At 42.0% G+C, this 18,160-nt stretch overlaps 2 protein-coding genes across 5 annotated transcripts in view; both read left to right on the top strand.

Annotated features, from left to right (window-relative positions):
- The first annotated feature begins 504 nt into the window (after window positions 1-504).
- ncapg2 (non-SMC condensin II complex, subunit G2) lies at window positions 505-11,119 on the top strand. 4 transcript variants are annotated; one of them, XM_086020997.1, is made up of 26 exons: window positions 505-913; window positions 1,387-1,554; window positions 1,632-1,746; window positions 1,825-1,982; window positions 2,282-2,416; window positions 2,509-2,603; window positions 3,426-3,582; window positions 3,847-3,939; window positions 4,031-4,147; window positions 4,923-5,099; window positions 5,220-5,372; window positions 5,592-5,814; window positions 5,893-5,990; window positions 6,515-6,688; window positions 6,822-6,892; window positions 6,971-7,127; window positions 7,197-7,364; window positions 7,504-7,614; window positions 7,689-7,862; window positions 8,050-8,146; window positions 8,236-8,435; window positions 8,808-8,933; window positions 9,242-9,345; window positions 10,230-10,330; window positions 10,413-10,500; window positions 10,577-11,119. In XM_086020997.1, the coding sequence occupies exons 1-26, from the start codon at window positions 836-838 to the stop codon at window positions 10,635-10,637; spliced, it is 3,399 nt and encodes a 1,132-aa protein (XP_085877123.1). In that variant the 5' UTR covers window positions 505-835; the 3' UTR covers window positions 10,638-11,119. The 4 variants fall into 4 exon arrangements, with proteins under 4 accessions (XP_085877123.1, XP_085877121.1, XP_085877122.1 ...); XM_086020995.1 differs by having other exon boundaries at window positions 10,562-11,119; XM_086020996.1 differs by having other exon boundaries at window positions 10,410-10,500.
- Window positions 11,120-11,716: 597 nt separating this feature from the next.
- Window positions 11,717-18,160, top strand: part of ptprn2 (protein tyrosine phosphatase receptor type N2) — a 115,136-nt gene continuing 108,692 nt past the window's right edge. The window contains exon 1 of the mRNA XM_086020114.1: window positions 11,717-12,040. Within this exon, the coding sequence (XP_085876240.1) occupies window positions 11,953-12,040 (88 nt within the window). The 5' untranslated portion in view covers window positions 11,717-11,952. The remainder of the gene's footprint in view (window positions 12,041-18,160) is intronic.

Below are 18,160 nucleotides of genomic sequence, written 5' to 3'. Positions count from 1 at the left end.
TGATTTATTTTTTAAGATAAAAAGAGTGCAATTAAAAAATAAAAAGCTAAAAAAATGATTGATGCAAATTAAATTTTGTGAGAATCCACACTAAATAGGCGGAAAGATTTCTTTTAATATATGTTTACAAAAAATACATAATTTTATGAGTAAAAATATAAATCGATGGTGTATGTTTAAATGTCTATGACTACTTTTTCGTTCAGCTGTTGTTTAGCTGTTCCTCGCTTTACGACAGGAACTCTTATTTCTTACACAACGATTAAGTCAAGATATAAATGTATTAAAATATATGATGAATAAAAATAAGGCTGGCCCGTAGAGAAGGAAACGTCCGTATGTCGGGGCCGTCGTAAACCGAGGTACTCACTCGCTCTCTGCTTTTAATATTCAATATACGAACATATGTTAGACTATGTCGCCATCAAGTGGCAGAAAATAGCAGCTGCGTGTTTTTAGACGTCATTGAGACGCGGTGTGCGTGATGACGTCACAGGTATGAATTTGAGCGGGTTCGTAGTGGTTCGTATGGACAACTGCTGAGTCTGCTGACTCAATAATCGCTAAAAAAAAAAGCAAACGAAAGACGTTTATAGCTTCGCGTTTTATGGTATTATGACTACAAGACAAATTGCTGCCGGTAGGAAATAGTTTGCCGTCGTAAATAACGCCTTCGAACGCTTTCTTAAAATTGGCAGCCATGTTTGTTTTCACCGTAAAAAAGTAACTTCGGCTTTTGTTGTGATTCACCTTCCCGTTAGGCGTTGCTACTTTCCACACTTTATTTCTTGTCTCCACTAAGCTTTATTTATTTATTTTTGATAAAAGCGACAACATGTCCAAGCGTGAGGTTTTCGTTGAAGCTGCCTGTAAGCAAAATGTGGACGACTTCCTTCAGCTCGTACAACTTCACGTAAGTACTGTACTCGTAAAGCGTACACTTGAACGCCTCACATGCTGTCAAATGTAAATAACGTTGTCGTCACGTAAACACCGAAAGTCTTAATAATGAGACAATTGAATTCAGAAATCAGTTTAAAGCAGTGATTTTCGAAATTATTACACCAATTGAAGTACCACCAAATACCCATTTTTCTACCCATTAAAAATGCATTATTACGTAATGAAAGTCGTAATGCTATGACATGTGAAAATATGTTTTAAAAAAATAATCAGTGTGCAATATTTTAACTCCCCCAAAGGTTTAACTAAATAAAGTGTTGAATTTTAACATTACATTAAAATCCAACTTGTTGAAATGCTTGTATAATCGTAGTGTACTGCTGTTTGCGTTCAACAATATTCAAGCCTGTTCTTTGAGTAATCAGACATGTGTCTTTCACTTTTTGTTTGTTTTTTTTCCCCACTTGCGGTTTTGCTTATCAGAAGGACAGATCGGATCCTTTTGACATTGAGGAAGTGATTGAGGAGATGTCCAGGGAGCAGCGTGAGGATCTGTGGGGAAAACTGGCCTCTCTCCTTCGGGAAGTCCTTCTGGAGATGCCCCCGGAATGCTGGGAGGAGGTCATGGATGCCGAGTCTGCTATGGATCCCGTGAGTTGATTTTATTTGTTCATTCTTTGTGGTGGAGGTAACGTGGGGAGCATAACTCATTTGCCCCTTTCCTCCAGAAACGTGTCATGGCCATCGTGGCTGGTGTGACTCTCGTGGCCACCGTGTCGCTAAAGGTCCTACGAGAGGGCGACACCTACAATGGGCTTCTTAATATTACCCACCAGCTTCATGGTATGTGAACAACCACTTTGCAAATTTCTCTTAAGAAAGGTGTTTCCACTGACCATTTTTCTTATTTCTCACATCCAGATGTTCTGGTGTCGTTTCCCGTAACGGAGGCTCACGTGTTGCTCCACATCCACACGCTGTGCGAGGCCTGGTGGAAGAAAGACCTGCGCGACAAAGACAAGTTTGGCCGCACTGCTTTGGTCATCGCATTGAAGAAGAGCTTCCTCTCAAAGAAACCCGTGAGTAATTGAGCGAACATTCCGGGACGCTGGCTGACTTCAAGGTTGAATTGTTTCATTATTTTCCATACACCGTCAGGAAAAAAAGGTGCTATATGTGTACCTATAAGGCTTGTCACTGGGGCAGGATCCTCAAATGTTTTTCTGACACTGTAGTCAATAATAAAGCCAATTCATCTTTGATGAGGCTTTTACGTCTTGCCTTGCATTTGGTTAATATTTCAAATGAGAGTTGATGAAATGTCGACATCCAATACGATGTTATGATAACGCTGGTATTATTCCACCTATCTTTTTAGTGCACTGAGCTCCAAAGAGTGTGGAGCCTCCACAAGGTGCTCTCAGATGTGGACTATGCGTCTGAGGAGGGCAAGCGGCTGAGCGAGCAGTTGGTGCGGTGTTTCCAACATCCCGCCTTCATCATTAACGACGACGTGAGCGCAGAAGGGTTTGCGCCAATTGCCTTGGTGTCAACGAGCTGAGTGTGACCCTGCGTGTGTGTGTGTGTGTGTTCTTGACCCCACAGGGCAAGAGGTTCATGGTGTTTCTCTTCAGCTGGCACGTCGACTTCATCCTGCACATCCACGGTACCATCAAAAATCAGCTGCAGTTCTTTAACAAGTGAGAGGCCGCCCTCTACCTTCTTAAACCCTTAAAGCATTATTAATTTTATTTTCAGACCTTTTGGGCTTCATTTGATTGAATTTTCTAGAGGTTGTTGGATTGAAAACATTTTTAGAATTGTCATGGCAATGGCAAGACTTCACCCCCAAAAAATCCAAGAGCATATTTCTCTGAAAAATGTCAGTTTAGACATCTGGGTTTTAATGTTTTTTGTCCACCAGGTGGCACTGCTTTCCGTATTCAAATTATGCATCAAAACCTGACACCTTTTACAGTGTTGTGAACTGTGACTCACTACTTATCTGCTAATACTTCAGCCTGAAATATTAAACATAATTTAACACATTTTAACTCTTTCATCAGTTTATAATGCAAAGTGTGGACTTGTAAGAGAAAAAGACACATGAAACACATACTGGTACACAACCTCTTTCTTTTTATATACCTGCCATTATCCAACATCAATAGCAAAGCACACTTATCATGTCAGTAGCATGGCATCTCTTTTTTCTCCAGAAAGCAGTAAAAGGTGTACATTTTGCTACTTGTTTTGAATGAAGGAAAAGTATAAGTAAGTATTTGATGTGGAGCATGAAATATTGAAAGTAGGTAGTATTTTTGACGTGGTACTTACTTAGTGTAAAAAAAAAAATGGACAACCGCTGTTTTAAAAGATTCACTCATTTACAAGTGGTGAAAACATATTGATCGACTATTTTTACATCTGTTTTTGGGAAGGAGACCATTTTGTGGTTGGGTGTAAGGTTTAAGGCTTCTCATGTTGTGAGCCGTCCTCTCAGTGTCATCGTTTCGTTCCAGGATGACCGTGGCACACGTGGCGGAGATCTACTTCCGAGCCTGGAAAAAAGCCAGCGGCAACTTCCTGAACATGATCGAAAGCGAGTGCATACAGGACTTCATGAAGTGCGCCATCCTGATGCTGAGGTCGTCACCCGTCCATCGGAAAGTCCAACAGGTACGTGGGGAAAAAAAGCGACAAAAACGGCTTTCGATGGTTCCGTTTTCAAGGCATAGGGTTTTGAAGCATGTCATCTAATTGTTTAAATTTGGGGCTTGTCACATGCAAGTTAGCGAGTAGGCACATTTTCAGAAAGTGCTAGATAACAAAAGATGTACTTGGTTGTTTACTTTTTTTTTTTTTTTTTTTACACTTGCTTAGTGGACAGGCATAAGATAATAATTTGAAAATCTTCTCTCTGTCTTTCTCGCCTTCCTGCAGATTCTAATCTATTTCCACACAAAGAAAGTCTGCCATCCAGTGCAAAGGATGCTCAATGTCCTCTACAAGCCTATTCTTTGGAAGTGTCTCAGCGTGCGTACTGCACATCTTTTTGTCCGTCTTTAGTTCTATTAATCTCCGCGCCAGCCAAGTAAAATGTCTGCACCTCGTCTGGTCTCCACAGGTCCCTAATTTTGAGGTCCGCACCAACGCCACGGTGCTGTTCACGGACGCCTTCCCCATCGTTGACCCCGATAAAGAAATCGAAGTCACCATTCAAAAGCAGCTGGACACACTCATGGTGGGCATGTTTTATCTTTTTGCATTTTTTAAAACAGTGCCGAAAAACACAAAACTTAACTCAAATTGTATTTTTGCATGCGCATTGACTACGGTTCTGTTTTAATTTGAATTCCTCGTCGTTTAAAAAAAAGAACGATGAACTTCATTTTTGGAACAGTTAATTTAGTTAAGAAAAATTGAACTAAAATGAATTTCCCAATACTGTGCTGGGCATGGATATAAAGAGGAAATAAGAGAGTAGACAAATAAGATTCTTAGAATATAGTTTCTTGTTGAATTACAAGTAGAAATACGGATGCCATGTTACCTCCGTGTGTTTTCTACAAAATAATGTGTAAAAAGAAACACAAGGCTGTTTCTAGTGGTTTAGCAAAACTTAAGTGATGCTTTATCAGCCCGTTGCTTACTCCTCTTTATTCAACATGGCACTCCTCTGTCCCGGCTTTTCTTCTCGAGCGTGGCTGCTCGGAGCAGAGCAGGCGATGGAGCTTAAAAAACTCTGCTGCAGCTCATGGTGCAGTCGCCGGAGTTAATCATTCGCGGAGCAAATTTGCAGTTGGCAAACAAAATGTTGACATCCGTAATTTCCGTAGAGTGTAGTATGTGTCAAGTGGTGGAGTACGGTACCATAGTATCTAATCATTTTTTAGAGACTGGTATCAGTGCATCTGTATCAAAAACCTGTGCCTTCACTTTTTTTTTGTCTTGGCTCAAAAGTTGGGAAACACTAGTCTTGTATGTCTATTAATGTGTTCGCTTGTCTCCGTGTCAAGGTCCTGCTTTTTGACAAACACGAGGTCGTGCGCTGCAATGCCATCCAGGGCGTCTGCAAGATCCTCGACAGGTGCTGGGAATTGCTACCTCCGGACGTTATCGTGGACTTCCTGAAGAAATTGAAGGAGTTGGTGGGCGACTGCAGCTCCGACGACGTCCGCTGCGCCGTCTTCACGGTGGGAATTCCTCTCACCATTTGACAACATGTGAAACGTCTTGTGAAATGTGGTTTTGTGTTTTGAAAAAAATGTCATCCTTAAACCTGCCAGTATTAATGAGCGCGTTGCTCTCTGCAGTATCTGTGCATTGTCTTGGACAACGTGCTCAGCCATCCTGTGCTGGAGAAGATGTTACCCATGTTCAGGTACAGCCTCCACGACCGCTCGGTGAAGGTCCGCGTGGCTTTTGTCGACATGCTTCTCAAGCTCAAGGAAGTCCGTGCGGCCAAGGTACTCGGACACGCCGTCTGCGCTCACGGGCCACTTCATTAGCTACACTTGCGCCATCTTATGCGATCCAGATATTGAAGATGATTGACGGTGTCCGATAAGATTTTGGGGGAAATTAGATGAACGCTGATAATCAGCCCTATGAATACCTAGTTGATTTACATCTAACGTGCTCATGTAATTGCGCTGGTTTACCTAATGAAATGCGCTCCTCCACAGTTCTGGGATGTGTGCAGCCTGGACCACCTGGTGGTCCGCCTGGCGTCCGACACGGCGCACGTGTCCAAGCGCCTCGTCAAACTGCTCTTTGACTCCTTCTTCCCCGCCAACGCCACCGAGTCGAACCGGTGCAGCCGCTGCATCACCCTCATCCAGATGAACCCCATGGCGGCCCGCAAGTTTTACCTGTATGCGCACATGCACACCGCCCCCGACAATATAGGTAAAACCGCAATGCACTATGAGGTCATAAAAGCATGGAGATGCGCAAGGTGAAATTCTGTTGTATGTTTGCAATCAGTGAAGTTGATGCTGGCCATCCGCCGCGTCCTGAACGCAAGCATCCAGAGCAATGGTGACGACACAGAGCTTAACGACGACAACAAGGAAAACTGTATGGTAAGAAAAGACTGAAGCACCTCCCACACAGAGACACCTCCCCGCCCCCTTCCTCTCCCGACCAAAAAAACAAAACAAACAACCTAATATTTGGTGTTTGTTTTTGAATAAAGAAAAATAGCACTCTATAAAGTTGTACTTTATAAAAACGTAAGGTAATAACATCATTGAGTAGAATGTAAATTCATTGTGCTCCTCTCTCTGGTGTGCCCGCATTTGGCCACTGGGAAGCAGAATAATACTGTCACGCAGACACAAACCAAGAAGAATACTACTTCAACTACTACGGGAAGTGGCTCCATAAGATACTGTAATATTAGTCCTTTTTCGTGGAGGATAAAGAATATATGCCCCAGAGTATTGTTATATTATCTGTCCAGCAATTAGCCTACAACAATTTGCGTTTTAGTATTTGCTCGTTTTGCTGCCATACGCATCCCCCTCGTGTCTGAATTACACCACGCGCTTGTTGTAAACTCTTTGCGCTCCTCACACTGAGATGCCAGATGTGTTGTCCTCCTTAGCCTAAGGGCGAGAATCCGCTGGTACTGGAGAAGGATGTGGTGGCTAGTCTGCTGGAGGTGGTGGTCGTCTTGTGGAAGAACGCCGAAAGGACCCTCCAGCAAAGCGACGAAACACAGAAGCAACTGCATGCCCAATTTGGCCGAGTCATGAGCAAATACTTCGACGAATTCACGGTACTCAGTCAAATACTCACTTTGACTTGTTATCCTTTGCCATTCGTATTATTTATTATGGATGACTTTATGAGAATGACAAAAATGGACATACACAGTATGCTGACCTTAATGTAAGCTACCTCTTGTTCAGGATGAGCGATGCCTAATTCCCCTCATGCAGATGGCATCCTTCATGCCTGCCAATGCGGTGGCAACATTTAGGTGAGTGGGTCCAACAAGTGCATGCGTCCATCTGCAGCCTCTTACGCTCAAGTCTTTGCGGGGAATGTCTCTTTCCAGCTACAGAGCTCTGTCCCGCTTGAGGAAGTTGGAACCCGGAGCCCCGCCCTCGGTGTACGGCCAGCTGCTGGACTGCATGTGCAGTTGGGGCAAGACCGCCGGCGTCCTGGAGCTCATCATCGACTGGCTTTCCGAAGCGCTGCCCGAGGATCAAGCGGTCTGTTCGTCGGTCCGTGTCTGTCGTCGTGGCAATGGCAAGATTCAAACCACTTGGTCACTCCAACAGGTCAATGCCAAGCGGAAGGTGACCATCCAGGTGACGGCGGAGGCCAAGCCGGAGCTGGCGCTGGCGTACTGGGACTATCTGCTCCTTCACCGGTCCTCGCGGAACAAAGTCCTGGCGCTCAGTCAGGGTCCACTCAAGCGTCTCTACACACTTCTAGGAAACTGGAAGGTGTGTTGCAGTCATATTTCAACTTCACATAATATCGTACATACATTATTTCCATTGCTTTGTCCCGCCTTTTTTTTTTTTTTTTTGCATCAAAGTTAACAGCGGCTACTTCCTGTGTTGCAAATGTTCTTGCGCACAGTCGCTGCTGTACTCTCACCTCAGCTCTTCGTCTGAGGGCGCAGCCGGCGCGGACGTGGCCCTGAAGGCCTTCACCTATCACAGCCGCCTCAGCGTGCACCTGCAGCACGGCGTGAGTCTCATCCGTCTGTTTGAAGCCGTGAAAAGGAAAGTCGTCTTTTGTAAATAAAAGCCGCCTCCGCCTAGCTGTCCGGCGGTCGCGAGTACCTGCAGTCTCTGGAGCACACGGCCGCGTGGGTGGGCGAGAGCGTGCTGCCCTTCCCGGCCGACGGTCATCGGGGAGACGCCGATGACCAGGCGGAGAGTTCGAGAGCGTTAGCGGCGGAGAGTTCGAGAGCGTTAGCGGCGGAGATAACCACGGTGAGCGCCATGTGGTCTCGGGTGTGCGTGTTTCAGTCATGACTCAAGTGACATTCACCCAACCAAACGCTCTTGTACATTTTTGTGTCAAAGCCCCGTTGTAAGCAAAGAATCAGTACATGTAGGACTGGAACGCAGTGAAAATATTGAACTGGAAAGTGACTTCTGGTCTCCACTCATCCATCAGACCTTCCTGACGGTGTGCAGAGACGTGGTGCTCTGTTTGGACGACGACGCTTTCAAAGATCACGTCCTGCACCTCTGCTCGCTCGTCGTGCTTTCTGGTAATGGTTATATATACAGTTCATCTGTCTGTCTAATAGTGTGTATGTCTCCGTCCCTCTATATCTCTCGCGCTCTCTGAGTGTTTCAGAAACGGGCTACCTGTGCATTCCCGCCGTGCTGCTGGTTCTGAAGGAATTGATGTCGAGTTACTCCGTGGTCAACCTCAGACCGGCCGGAGACGAGCGGGAAGCCGCCACAGAGTGTCTGGCGGCGGTAGCCAACATATTCCAGAAGATTATAGAACTCTTGGCCCGCCGACTGAAGAAGGAACCGGAAGAGGGTAAACAGGTATGCAGACATTTGTATTCATGACTTTCTTTATTGTTCTGTGCCACGTTGATCTGCAGTTGGGGTGAAATGGTTTTACAGTAAACTGTGATCACTTTTAAAAATGGTTTGTATTAATAAAGAAAAAAGGCAAAGTGAAATGTGTGAAAATTCACATTAGGGGTTGCTGTTTACAATTAATATTATATAATAATTAAAAGCTCTTATTTTTAAACAAGATTCAAAATAAAATCCAGTTGTGATCATAACGATAATCATGATGACTTTGGTCACGGTGATGGCGAAATGGAATGTTGGTACCGTTTCATTTCTGACGTGCAGTAATTGTCAACAGAGCCACTTAGTGTTGTTGTTGTTGTTGTTGTTTCTAAGCTGTGTCAGTCAGCTTTGAGCGGTCTCGCCGTCTTCCTGCAAGAGGCTCAAGCCTGTAACATCAGTGGGGTCTTTGACACCCTTTTCGCCATCATCATTGTGGAGACAAGATACGCCCTCCAGAAGGTAAGCGCGACGGTCAAAGCATGCTGAAGCCCCTCAAAAGGTGGTTTGACATAACAATAATAAAGTATATTCCAATAAGGTTGCAAATATGACGCATTGATCGAAATATATCAACTATGACATACTGCACTGTAGGTTGGTGTGTAATTAGATTCATGTACATACATTGGTTGATAGATTGTAAATTGATTGGTGGGTAGCTAGATGGGCAGGTACATACAGCAGGTAGGTTGTTCGATGAGTACCTTGATGAATGGCTAGGTACTATGAAGTGGATGTTGATGTGTCGTCGTCCCCCAACTCTCAAGATGACACACCCCGAAGAGGTGATGACTCCAGAGACCGTGCAGGACTTGCCTGCTCTTTCCGGTACCCTCCTGTCTGTCATCCTCAAGTCGCCACCGGTCACCAGGTAGGAAAGAGCTTGACAGAGAGCAACTCATCTTTTGATGTTATTGCCACTCACCAAGCACAGTTGCGTTTGTTTGTTTGTAGGATTACACAAAAACAATTTATCAAACAAAAAGTATTAGTGAGTTAAGTCAGAATAAATATCACCCTTAACATTATTTAATTATAAGATTTAAGATATGATTACCCACCCCCCCCCCCACCCAAAAAAATATGACTAAGATTACTACTTAAAAATAAATAAATAAATAAACTGTATTAAAATTGTACAGTACTACTTGGAACATTACCAATGCTTTAAAAAGTAATAATACTTGAAAAATATTGTTTTTATTGTCATGCCATAACTATATTTTGGAAAAAAATGAATGTAATTATTGCCCCAAAAATGACTTTATTTTCATATGCTTACTTCTTTTTTCTAAAACATTTTTCCCAACATTTTTTTCTTTGAAAAAAATATGACTTTCTCATGTTGCTACTGTCTGACAAAGACCACAATGTTGTTTCACAAAAAAAAAAAATCTGACTTAATTTGTATTTGAGTCCAGTACTACATTTTTAATAAATCTCAACATTGCAACTATTGTCAAAATGATTTTTTTCCCCTCACATGACTTTATTCATCAAAGAAGACTTTATTTAGAAAAATATATACCCGCACGATTGCTTTTTTTTCCCTCTCGATATTCTCTAAAATGTGACTTGATTCTCAAAAATATCTATTTCTCATATGACGTTGGATCCAGATTTTTTTATGTGTATTTTTAGAATGCCTTAATTTTTTGTTGTTGTTTAGTTGTACAAACATTTGTCTAAGGGTGGTATTGTATTATTATTATTTTTTTTAAGTTTGAATGATAAAAACCTACGTGTTGCCTTCAGTGCCTTTTTGGCTGAGGTTCTATCCTCGCTGGACTCGGACACATTCAGCACTCTGACTGATCTGGCCGCTGTTGTGCACCTCTTGGCGGTTCTGCGACATGGTGGGCTGAATTGTTCTTTTATTACCACGTCATTTAATAATATTAGTGTATTTAACTGTAACATTTCATCTTTTTGCAGCAGCACAGCCCAATGAGTGCTTGAAGAGAGCCGCCACAATCGCGCAGCAGCAGATACACGCGCATGCAGATACAGAGGGTGATGTCCAAGGGTAGGCTCACATCAAATAAGAGCGAATTATGAAATATTTGGTTTATGAAGCAAAAATGTAGTCTTTGTCTTCCCAGGGTCATTTACCAATCTTCCCTGATGACGTTGAATGAAATCTTGACGCACTGGGCTGACTGAAAAAAAAAAAAGGCACCCTAGAGTGGCTCCATTTCTATATTTGTTATATTAAAAACATTTATTTTTTTGCATGTATACATCAGCTGTTTGGGTTGGTGTTAAGAATGTACAATATATTTTACACTTCAGTTGATTATGTATTTGTTATTGCTTTCAGGTATGATGTTCATGTGTTATGCTACGATACAGGATTTTCCTAAAATGGCTGACTTCCTCTGTTCAGTTTTGGGCATAGATCTTTGAGATTCTTTTGTGCATCCTGCCACATTAGTCGTCCACCAAATGTCGATTGTTGGAAATGAGAAATTATGTTGAGGTGTTTTTATTGTTCTTTTTTTTATTCAACTTTCCAGTGGGCGCTATTAAGTGAGTTTTAATGGGTCACATGTTCAGATCCCTAAAATATTTTTTTCACCAGTATTCATGCACTTATAAAATATTTGTGTGGTTATAAAATTAAATAAATATAAAATATAGAAGTATATGTGTAGTGTTCTGTATGTGGAAGGGTATCTAATTGGATAGATGGGTAGGTTAAGTACACTGTGGTAGATGGATTGGTATGTAATTGGATAACTGATTTGGTAGGTAGCGAGACTGGTGGGTACATTGAAAGGTTATTAAAGGGTACACGTTGGTCCCAGTAGTCCATACACAACATTCTGATTAATATTGCGTTTGTGGAAAATGAATTAAGATGCATAGTCCACCCGTTTTTATCCATCCTACGAGACCGCTGATTTGTTTCTCAGCTTGCGGTAAATAGTTAACTGGATGGATAGGTGGCTTGTTACCAGTGTAGGCATGTTACTTTAGAAAATAGGTATAGTTACAAATTACTTCCAAACACCACGGCCCAGTAATGTCGCACTTTGCATTATCACTAACGGTAATGGGGTTTTAGCGATGGGAAAAGAAATCAGATTACTCAATCATAGGCGGCTTGAATACCATAGCGGAATCCATCCTTTTATATACACTTGGGTGCCCCCCCCCTCTCACCAATTGTATCGATGCGGCCCTGCCTGCGCTCATCGCGCACGTTTCCCTGCCACGACTCCCTGACGTCACGTTTAGGAGGGGCTCCTCCGTCTGACTCGGTCGCTGTTCTCGGTGCTGAAAGCCACGGTCGCGCTCTGCTCCGTTCCCCCTTCCCAATTTGCAGCCATTTTAGCTTCTTCCTACACCCCCTCCCTCCGAAGCAAGCGAGCGACATGCCCCTCTAGCTCCAGCGACTCCCCCGGGGCTGCTCCCACCTGGCGTCGGCCGCAGTCATGCGCTCGTAAAGCGGGCATGGATTGAGCCAAGCGGCGGGATGGAGTCTCCGTGGTGTCCCGTGCTCGTCTTCGCCTTTGCCGTCTGCCTCTGCTGCTTTGCACCTGTCCGAGCTGACGGAAGCTTTGGTAAGCACGCCTGTCTGTTTGTCCCTCTTGGAAAAAAAAGTTGAGATGTTCCACACTTGCATTTGTTGATCGTTTCCTCACAAAACAAGTGTTCTGATAATAGTTTTGTGTTGCAAGGTGAAATCCATACATCCCATAGGAAAGTTACATAATATACAAGGCCCAGTTAGCATCATGATATAAAGTACTCCCATTGGTCACATTATTAGGTACACCTGCACTATCTAGCTAGGCTATAATACAATTCAAAAGGTAATGGGCTGTTTGAGGTATTCCTTAATTTAGCAGTATGATTGTTGTTGTGCTACTTTGCCCTGCGTAATACTTTTAGACCTGTGTCTAATATTTTGGTTCGTGGACAAAATATGGGGAACACCACTCCAAATTGCAATTTATACATGTACGTAATACAATTTCATGTATATACAACACTTACAAATAATACCAAATATATATATGCATACATATATAAGTATATATTTAATATATTGGGAAAAAATAAGTTTTGATATGCTTTAAATGTGTTTAATATGCTTGAACCTATATTTTATAATATGCGTAAATTATACAAAATAATTATCTATAGAACACTATAAAGATATATTCTATACACTTAAAATGTCTAGCATGCCTATACAAAGTATATTATATTGTATGTGCATATTATGTATATCCCGTATCATACTGTTTATACGTATGTTTGATAGCTGTCAATAGAAATTGCCTTCGATAAAATGTTTGATAGAGGGAAAACAAATGAGAACGCAGACCGCGACCCCGGCAATGTGCGTTTTATAGACAGCGCGCACTCGCGCAGTCGCTTCCAAACACGAAGAAGAAGCTACTTGCAGCTAAACCAACAAAGAAGAAGCGAGCCCGCGTGCGCCGTATTCTGGTGGAACGAGAGTGTCGCGTACAATAGCAATAGCGCCAATTATGCTAGCCATGTCCGACCTTTTGGCATCTCTTGCAAGTTACAACCAGGTAAGTAAAGTATAAATGTACTATGGCAATAATGAGTCGCTAAAAAGATAACGTAGTCTTAAAATGTTTGGAAATAAATTCAGGTTAATGTAATTCAGGGTGGCTAAACGTCTGCTTTTGCTCAGACGTCATTTTTTTACACCCCGTCCAGGCGGCCGGAGGAGTTTTATAAATTCATGAAAATATCTGGCTTTAATAATTTTTCATGGGCAAATTAGCATGTTTTCTAAATAAAGTCTTCTTTGAGTGACCGTGTTGTTACGGGCGTGTGTGACGTCGTGGACAGGGGCAAGGCGATAACACGGAAGAGAACGCAGGTGTGTGCGCACTCAGCGCAGGTGCGCTCAGCTCCAAGCTTGAGTGACAGAAAACTGTTTGCTACCGAAATGGAATGGAACGAACAATTGAATAAGCAAGCACGACCACATTCCGTCAATTCGTCTGTGTTCTATCGCTCTGGTTGAAGTCACTGGACCAAGAGGTGCGTTATGTTTACCAGTTGAACAAGCCAAATACTTGAAGTCAGTTCGCCCCTGACTACGATTCGGAGCTGAGCACAGTGACGAGTCTGACGACACACGAAAAAGATAACAGTTGGTGTTCAAAACTCGCACGTAACTGTTTCAGTGTCTAATAAAGGTGCCGGTCCGATATCCCAGAGCACAGAAAAACACCCGAAATATTGTATGAGGAGAGAATTCATCTGCAAAGTTCACCGAGTACTTTGTTAGTCTCTGGAAAACAATTACGAGATATAGCTGCATATCTGGGGGAGCAACTTCGCACATTCTACCACATTAGTAACATTACAATGTACAAAAAAGCCTTTTTTTTCCATTTCAAACTGGTAAAAAAAAAAAAAAGTCAATATCAATATTGACTGATATGAAATACTTATTGTGAAACATTGTTCAGCCATATCTGCCCAGCCCTACTAAGTACATAATGTTCACAAAGGCATTTACACCTCTTTTTATTGACCAATTTATTTGACTTTTTTTCCTAGTTGCGTTGACCTCTTATTAAAGTGGAAGTCAACCCAAACATATTTTATTTCAAGAATGTGTTCTATGCAGGCCCACTAGTTGAAACAGGGCGTTCTGATGAATGTTGTGTTTGTGGAATAAGAGTTAATCCACCCGTTTTTAGCCATCTCAGGGCCATTTTGTGACTTGAATGAAAATGACATCACAGTTGCTCAGGTAAAGACCAATCACAGCTTGCCTCATTTTCTGAAACTGAGCCATGATTGTTTGTTATCTGAGCCCTGAGCATCAGTGATGTCATTTTCAGTGGACAGAAGGGACAAAATGGCCGCCCCTCAATGTGGCTAAAAACAGGTGGATTTTGCTGCTTAACTCATATTCCACAAACGCAATATTAGTCAGAATTCTGTGTTTCAACAAATAGAACATATTCTTGAAAAAATATGTTTGGGTTGACTTCCGCTTTAAAGGTTAATTATAATATGTTCAAATAAAATGACCTCAATTTAGCCTTATTTCTCTGGTCTCTTATTTTCAATTGTAATAAGAAAAAAAACTAACCTTTTTTTGATGTGATGTGACCGCCTAATGCCTCATGACTGATGTGTGAGCATAAACATAAGCGGCATACACTATGCATACTTAACACAGCATATAGAAATCTTCTTAAATATTTATTAACATCCACTGCATCCCATTCAAGCGTCACATTATGGTGTTAAAGCGCTCCTTGTTATGGAGCCACAGAGCGAATTTGGGAGATGATTCATACCGGCTGCTTCATATTGAACATGCGGTGTATATTTGGAAGCATCCTGTATGTACGTCAGTATAGCACAGCGTGGGAAACAAACCTCAGCGTCTGGCACATAAATTGTATCGGCAGGCATAAAATAAATAAAATTCTTGATGATTTCTGCATATTAATGGCTTTGGAACATGAAACGGTGGCAGTCTTTATAAATTCACTTCTAGGCAGTTGTATGCATTTGGTTTTATATGAGAGAGCACAAAACAAATCCTTGGATGGCACTTATGCTAGTAGTGGTAGTAGAGTTAGATGTATGGGTGGATGGATATACACAGTAGGTAGTTGGATTAGCAGGTACATCAGTACATAGATGAATGTTTAGTAAAGGTAGGCTGAGTAGGTGCATTTAGATTAGTTGGTAGAATGGATGGTGAGATTTTTGAATGCACTAATGTCTACCTGTTTGCATGTCATTAACAATACAAGGGAAACTGTCAAAAGCAATCAATTTCCAAAGCATTAAAAAATATATATTTTATAGATTAATCAAAATATAAAGGAAAAAAAAAAATCTTGGAACACTTCTACCATATTTTTATCTTCTCCAATGCTCTTGCTGTCTCCCAAGATATTATGTTTTTAAATGTTTGTATTATTTTAAGTGTGTTTGTTGACCTTCAAAAACAAACAAAAATATGCTTAGAGAGTATTTAAATCATGTGTTTCTATACTGCGGGGTTTCATTATCGCAGGATTATACAACCATTTCCTCAACGGAGGCTGTGTTTTAAGTCACGGTTAACATTGGTAAATGTAATTCAATGTCATTCAAGTGTAAAAATAGCCACGATACATTTGTTTAAGCTTGTAACATGCTGACTGAGCTGAGGCCTTCATTCACATTGAGCGAATGCGACTTATTGTATGGCTGCTGCTCATGTGTCTATCCAGACGCACGTATGGCTTTTGATAGGTGCCGCACGCCTGCGTTGTCGCGCGGTGACATTTTAGTCAAGCGTGACAATGAATCACGGCGCGGAGCGCTGACAAGCGGCGTCACGTGACACTGATGTATGGGTTTTGTTGCCAAGTGAACAAGGACATCGTGTGGCAGTTTGCAGTTGATTTGTTGTCCTGACATACATTGGTTGCCGTGACGCTGCCTTCCAGCAGGCACAACATCAGGCGCATGTCCAAGTTGCAGTCCATAAAGTCTATATCTATCTTCATACAGAACTAAAAAAGAAAAAATAGCTGTCCTGTATGTATAAAATAGATTAGATTAATTGATGAGGATGTAGATATAGTACATTACAGTTTAAATTTGTTTTAGAGCAGGTCTTTTCGTTCTTCGGTTCTTATTTTTTTTTTAAATGCTTCGGTTTAGTTAACTTTATGTTAGTTTTTAGTTTTATGAAACATATGGAACATTTGTTGAGTGCAAGATTTTTCGTGAACCATCATAACCTTGGTACGTACCCATCGAACTACCTACCCAATAATATCGATCTATATCTACCTACCTACTTGTACATACCCATCTCTTACTAATCAATGATCTATCTAATAATCACCTACCTACCTACCTACCTATCAATCATTGATTTCCAAAGTAAAGTCAGATGTTTGCCTATGTTGTATTTTGATAAACACAAAAGATAATCGGTTTCATGAAAGATAAAAAAAAAAAAAATCTGAGAATAATTACTTGAGAGGCTGAAACCAGAAGATTTGGGCAAGTTTATGTTAAACAATGGCTGTCAACAATTACTCGATTTCTAAATAGTGGTCCATTAATTTTGACACCTAAAGTGTATGTACCGGTATATACTGTATGTACTGTATATGTATGTGGTATATGTTCACGTGTAGCTGTGTATGTGCGTAGGTAGATAATTAAAGAGACGGGTACCATTGGTCCTGTAATTAGATGAGTCGGTACTAGTGTGACTAAGATAGATGGGTTGCTAGAATATATAAAATTGTCGGCAACTAGGTTGGGATAGTAGCTCACATTTTAGCGTGATCCTTCTTGTGTGACAACAGAAGGGGTGTGAAGAAGAAGTTGGGAGGAATTCAATTACACCGGCTCGGAGACGCTGTTGGCAAAATAGCGCCGAGCGCTCTTGTCGCCTGCGTCGAAGCACAGATCTTGCCGCCTGGGGCCCTGGGGTGTGAAAATAGCTTCATGTATTAAGAGGAGGGCTGCCGTTGAGTCATCGGGTCCTAACAAAGAGAGCAGGAAAAAAAAGAGGTCAAAACATGGGGCCACTCGTGTCGTGTCCGTTCTGGGAGCTAATCCACACGTGGTAATGAACGCCGTCGCGTCTGCTTCCTTTCAGGGTGATTAATACCCTACACCAGTTCTCACTGCAGCAGGGAAGCAAACAGCTAAGGTGGCAGATGCAAAGCCGACGGCGCCATGTTTTTTTGTGGATTTTTTTTTTTTTTTTTTTTTTTAAACAAGTTGGCAGCTAGTAAGAGTCATCAAGTTGTTATTCACAGTTTGAGCACTGGCACGGCACCGCAATGCTACTGTGATACTATCAAGCAACTAATGCTTCAATCATACTCTGTTGCATTCATAAAATGAGATTGACGTGTGGTAGAGAGTTGATAAATGGCTAGCTAGACTGGTTGTTAGCCAGTGTAGGTACATACTCTAGGTAGATTGCTGGTAGGAATGTTATTATAGGGAACAAAAAATGAAATAAACTAAAATTCAAAAGGCATTTTCTTTTATAAAATAAAAATGAAAATGCTTTGTTTTAAAAAAAGGAAAACTGTACGTATGTAGGTTGGTAATTTAAATGTGACATAGCCTGAATGGCCAAGGTAAGAAGGTTGATCCCGCTCCAATCTCGCCCATGCTAAACCACACGCTAACTCACCCGTCGCTGCTTTTTAGTGCGTTTTAAGCCACACTTAAACAACCCAACCAGAGAGACGACGAGACAATCCAACATCTCTCCGTCGTTCAATTCAGGCCGGGCGGGAGGTCAAACTCGCCTATTTTTGGTTGCGCCGTTGCCGTGGCGACGCAGCCATCTTTAATTCATGGCCTGGCTGTTGCCGGGCGGGGAGGCGCGTCGCCAGGAACTGGCAGAGAGCGACCTGCATGGGAATTCTGCAAGACAGACGCTGTTGAATGCGTTAGGCTCGGTTGCACCTGCACTCTTGGTTTGTGTTGCATTGCAAAACCTCCAAAGACGCCACACCTTTTTTTGTAACGGTTCAAAGTTTGACCAATTAGCATGTGGACATAGTTTTAGTCTGGATGCTTCATTAAGATATAGACTGGATAATTGTTGTTCCGCCTGCATTCTCAATCGCCAACCAGCAGCATCAACGTAGATTCCATTTTAATTAAAAGGCGTCGTTTTTAATCAGCTCCGCCAT

Source organism: Filicampus tigris, chromosome 21, assembly GCF_054856515.1.
Source record: "Filicampus tigris isolate MCC_2025a chromosome 21, RoL_Ftig_1.0, whole genome shotgun sequence".
Lineage (NCBI taxonomy): Eukaryota > Metazoa > Chordata > Actinopteri > Syngnathiformes > Syngnathidae > Filicampus > Filicampus tigris.
This window is presented reverse-complemented; position numbering and strand designations above follow the sequence as displayed.

Excerpts from the sequence above, each read along its gene's own strand:
- ncapg2 (XM_086020994.1), top strand. The coding sequence starts at position 836 with ATGTCCAAGCGTGAGGTTTTCGTTGAAGCTGCCTGTAAGCAAAATGTG. Across the intron at positions 7,863-8,049 it reads TAGCGGCGGAGATAACCACG|ACCTTCCTGACGGTGTGCAG; the intron begins GTGAGCGCCATG and ends CTCATCCATCAG. Across the intron at positions 8,436-8,807 it reads AACCGGAAGAGGGTAAACAG|CTGTGTCAGTCAGCTTTGAG; the intron begins GTATGCAGACAT and ends GTTGTTTCTAAG.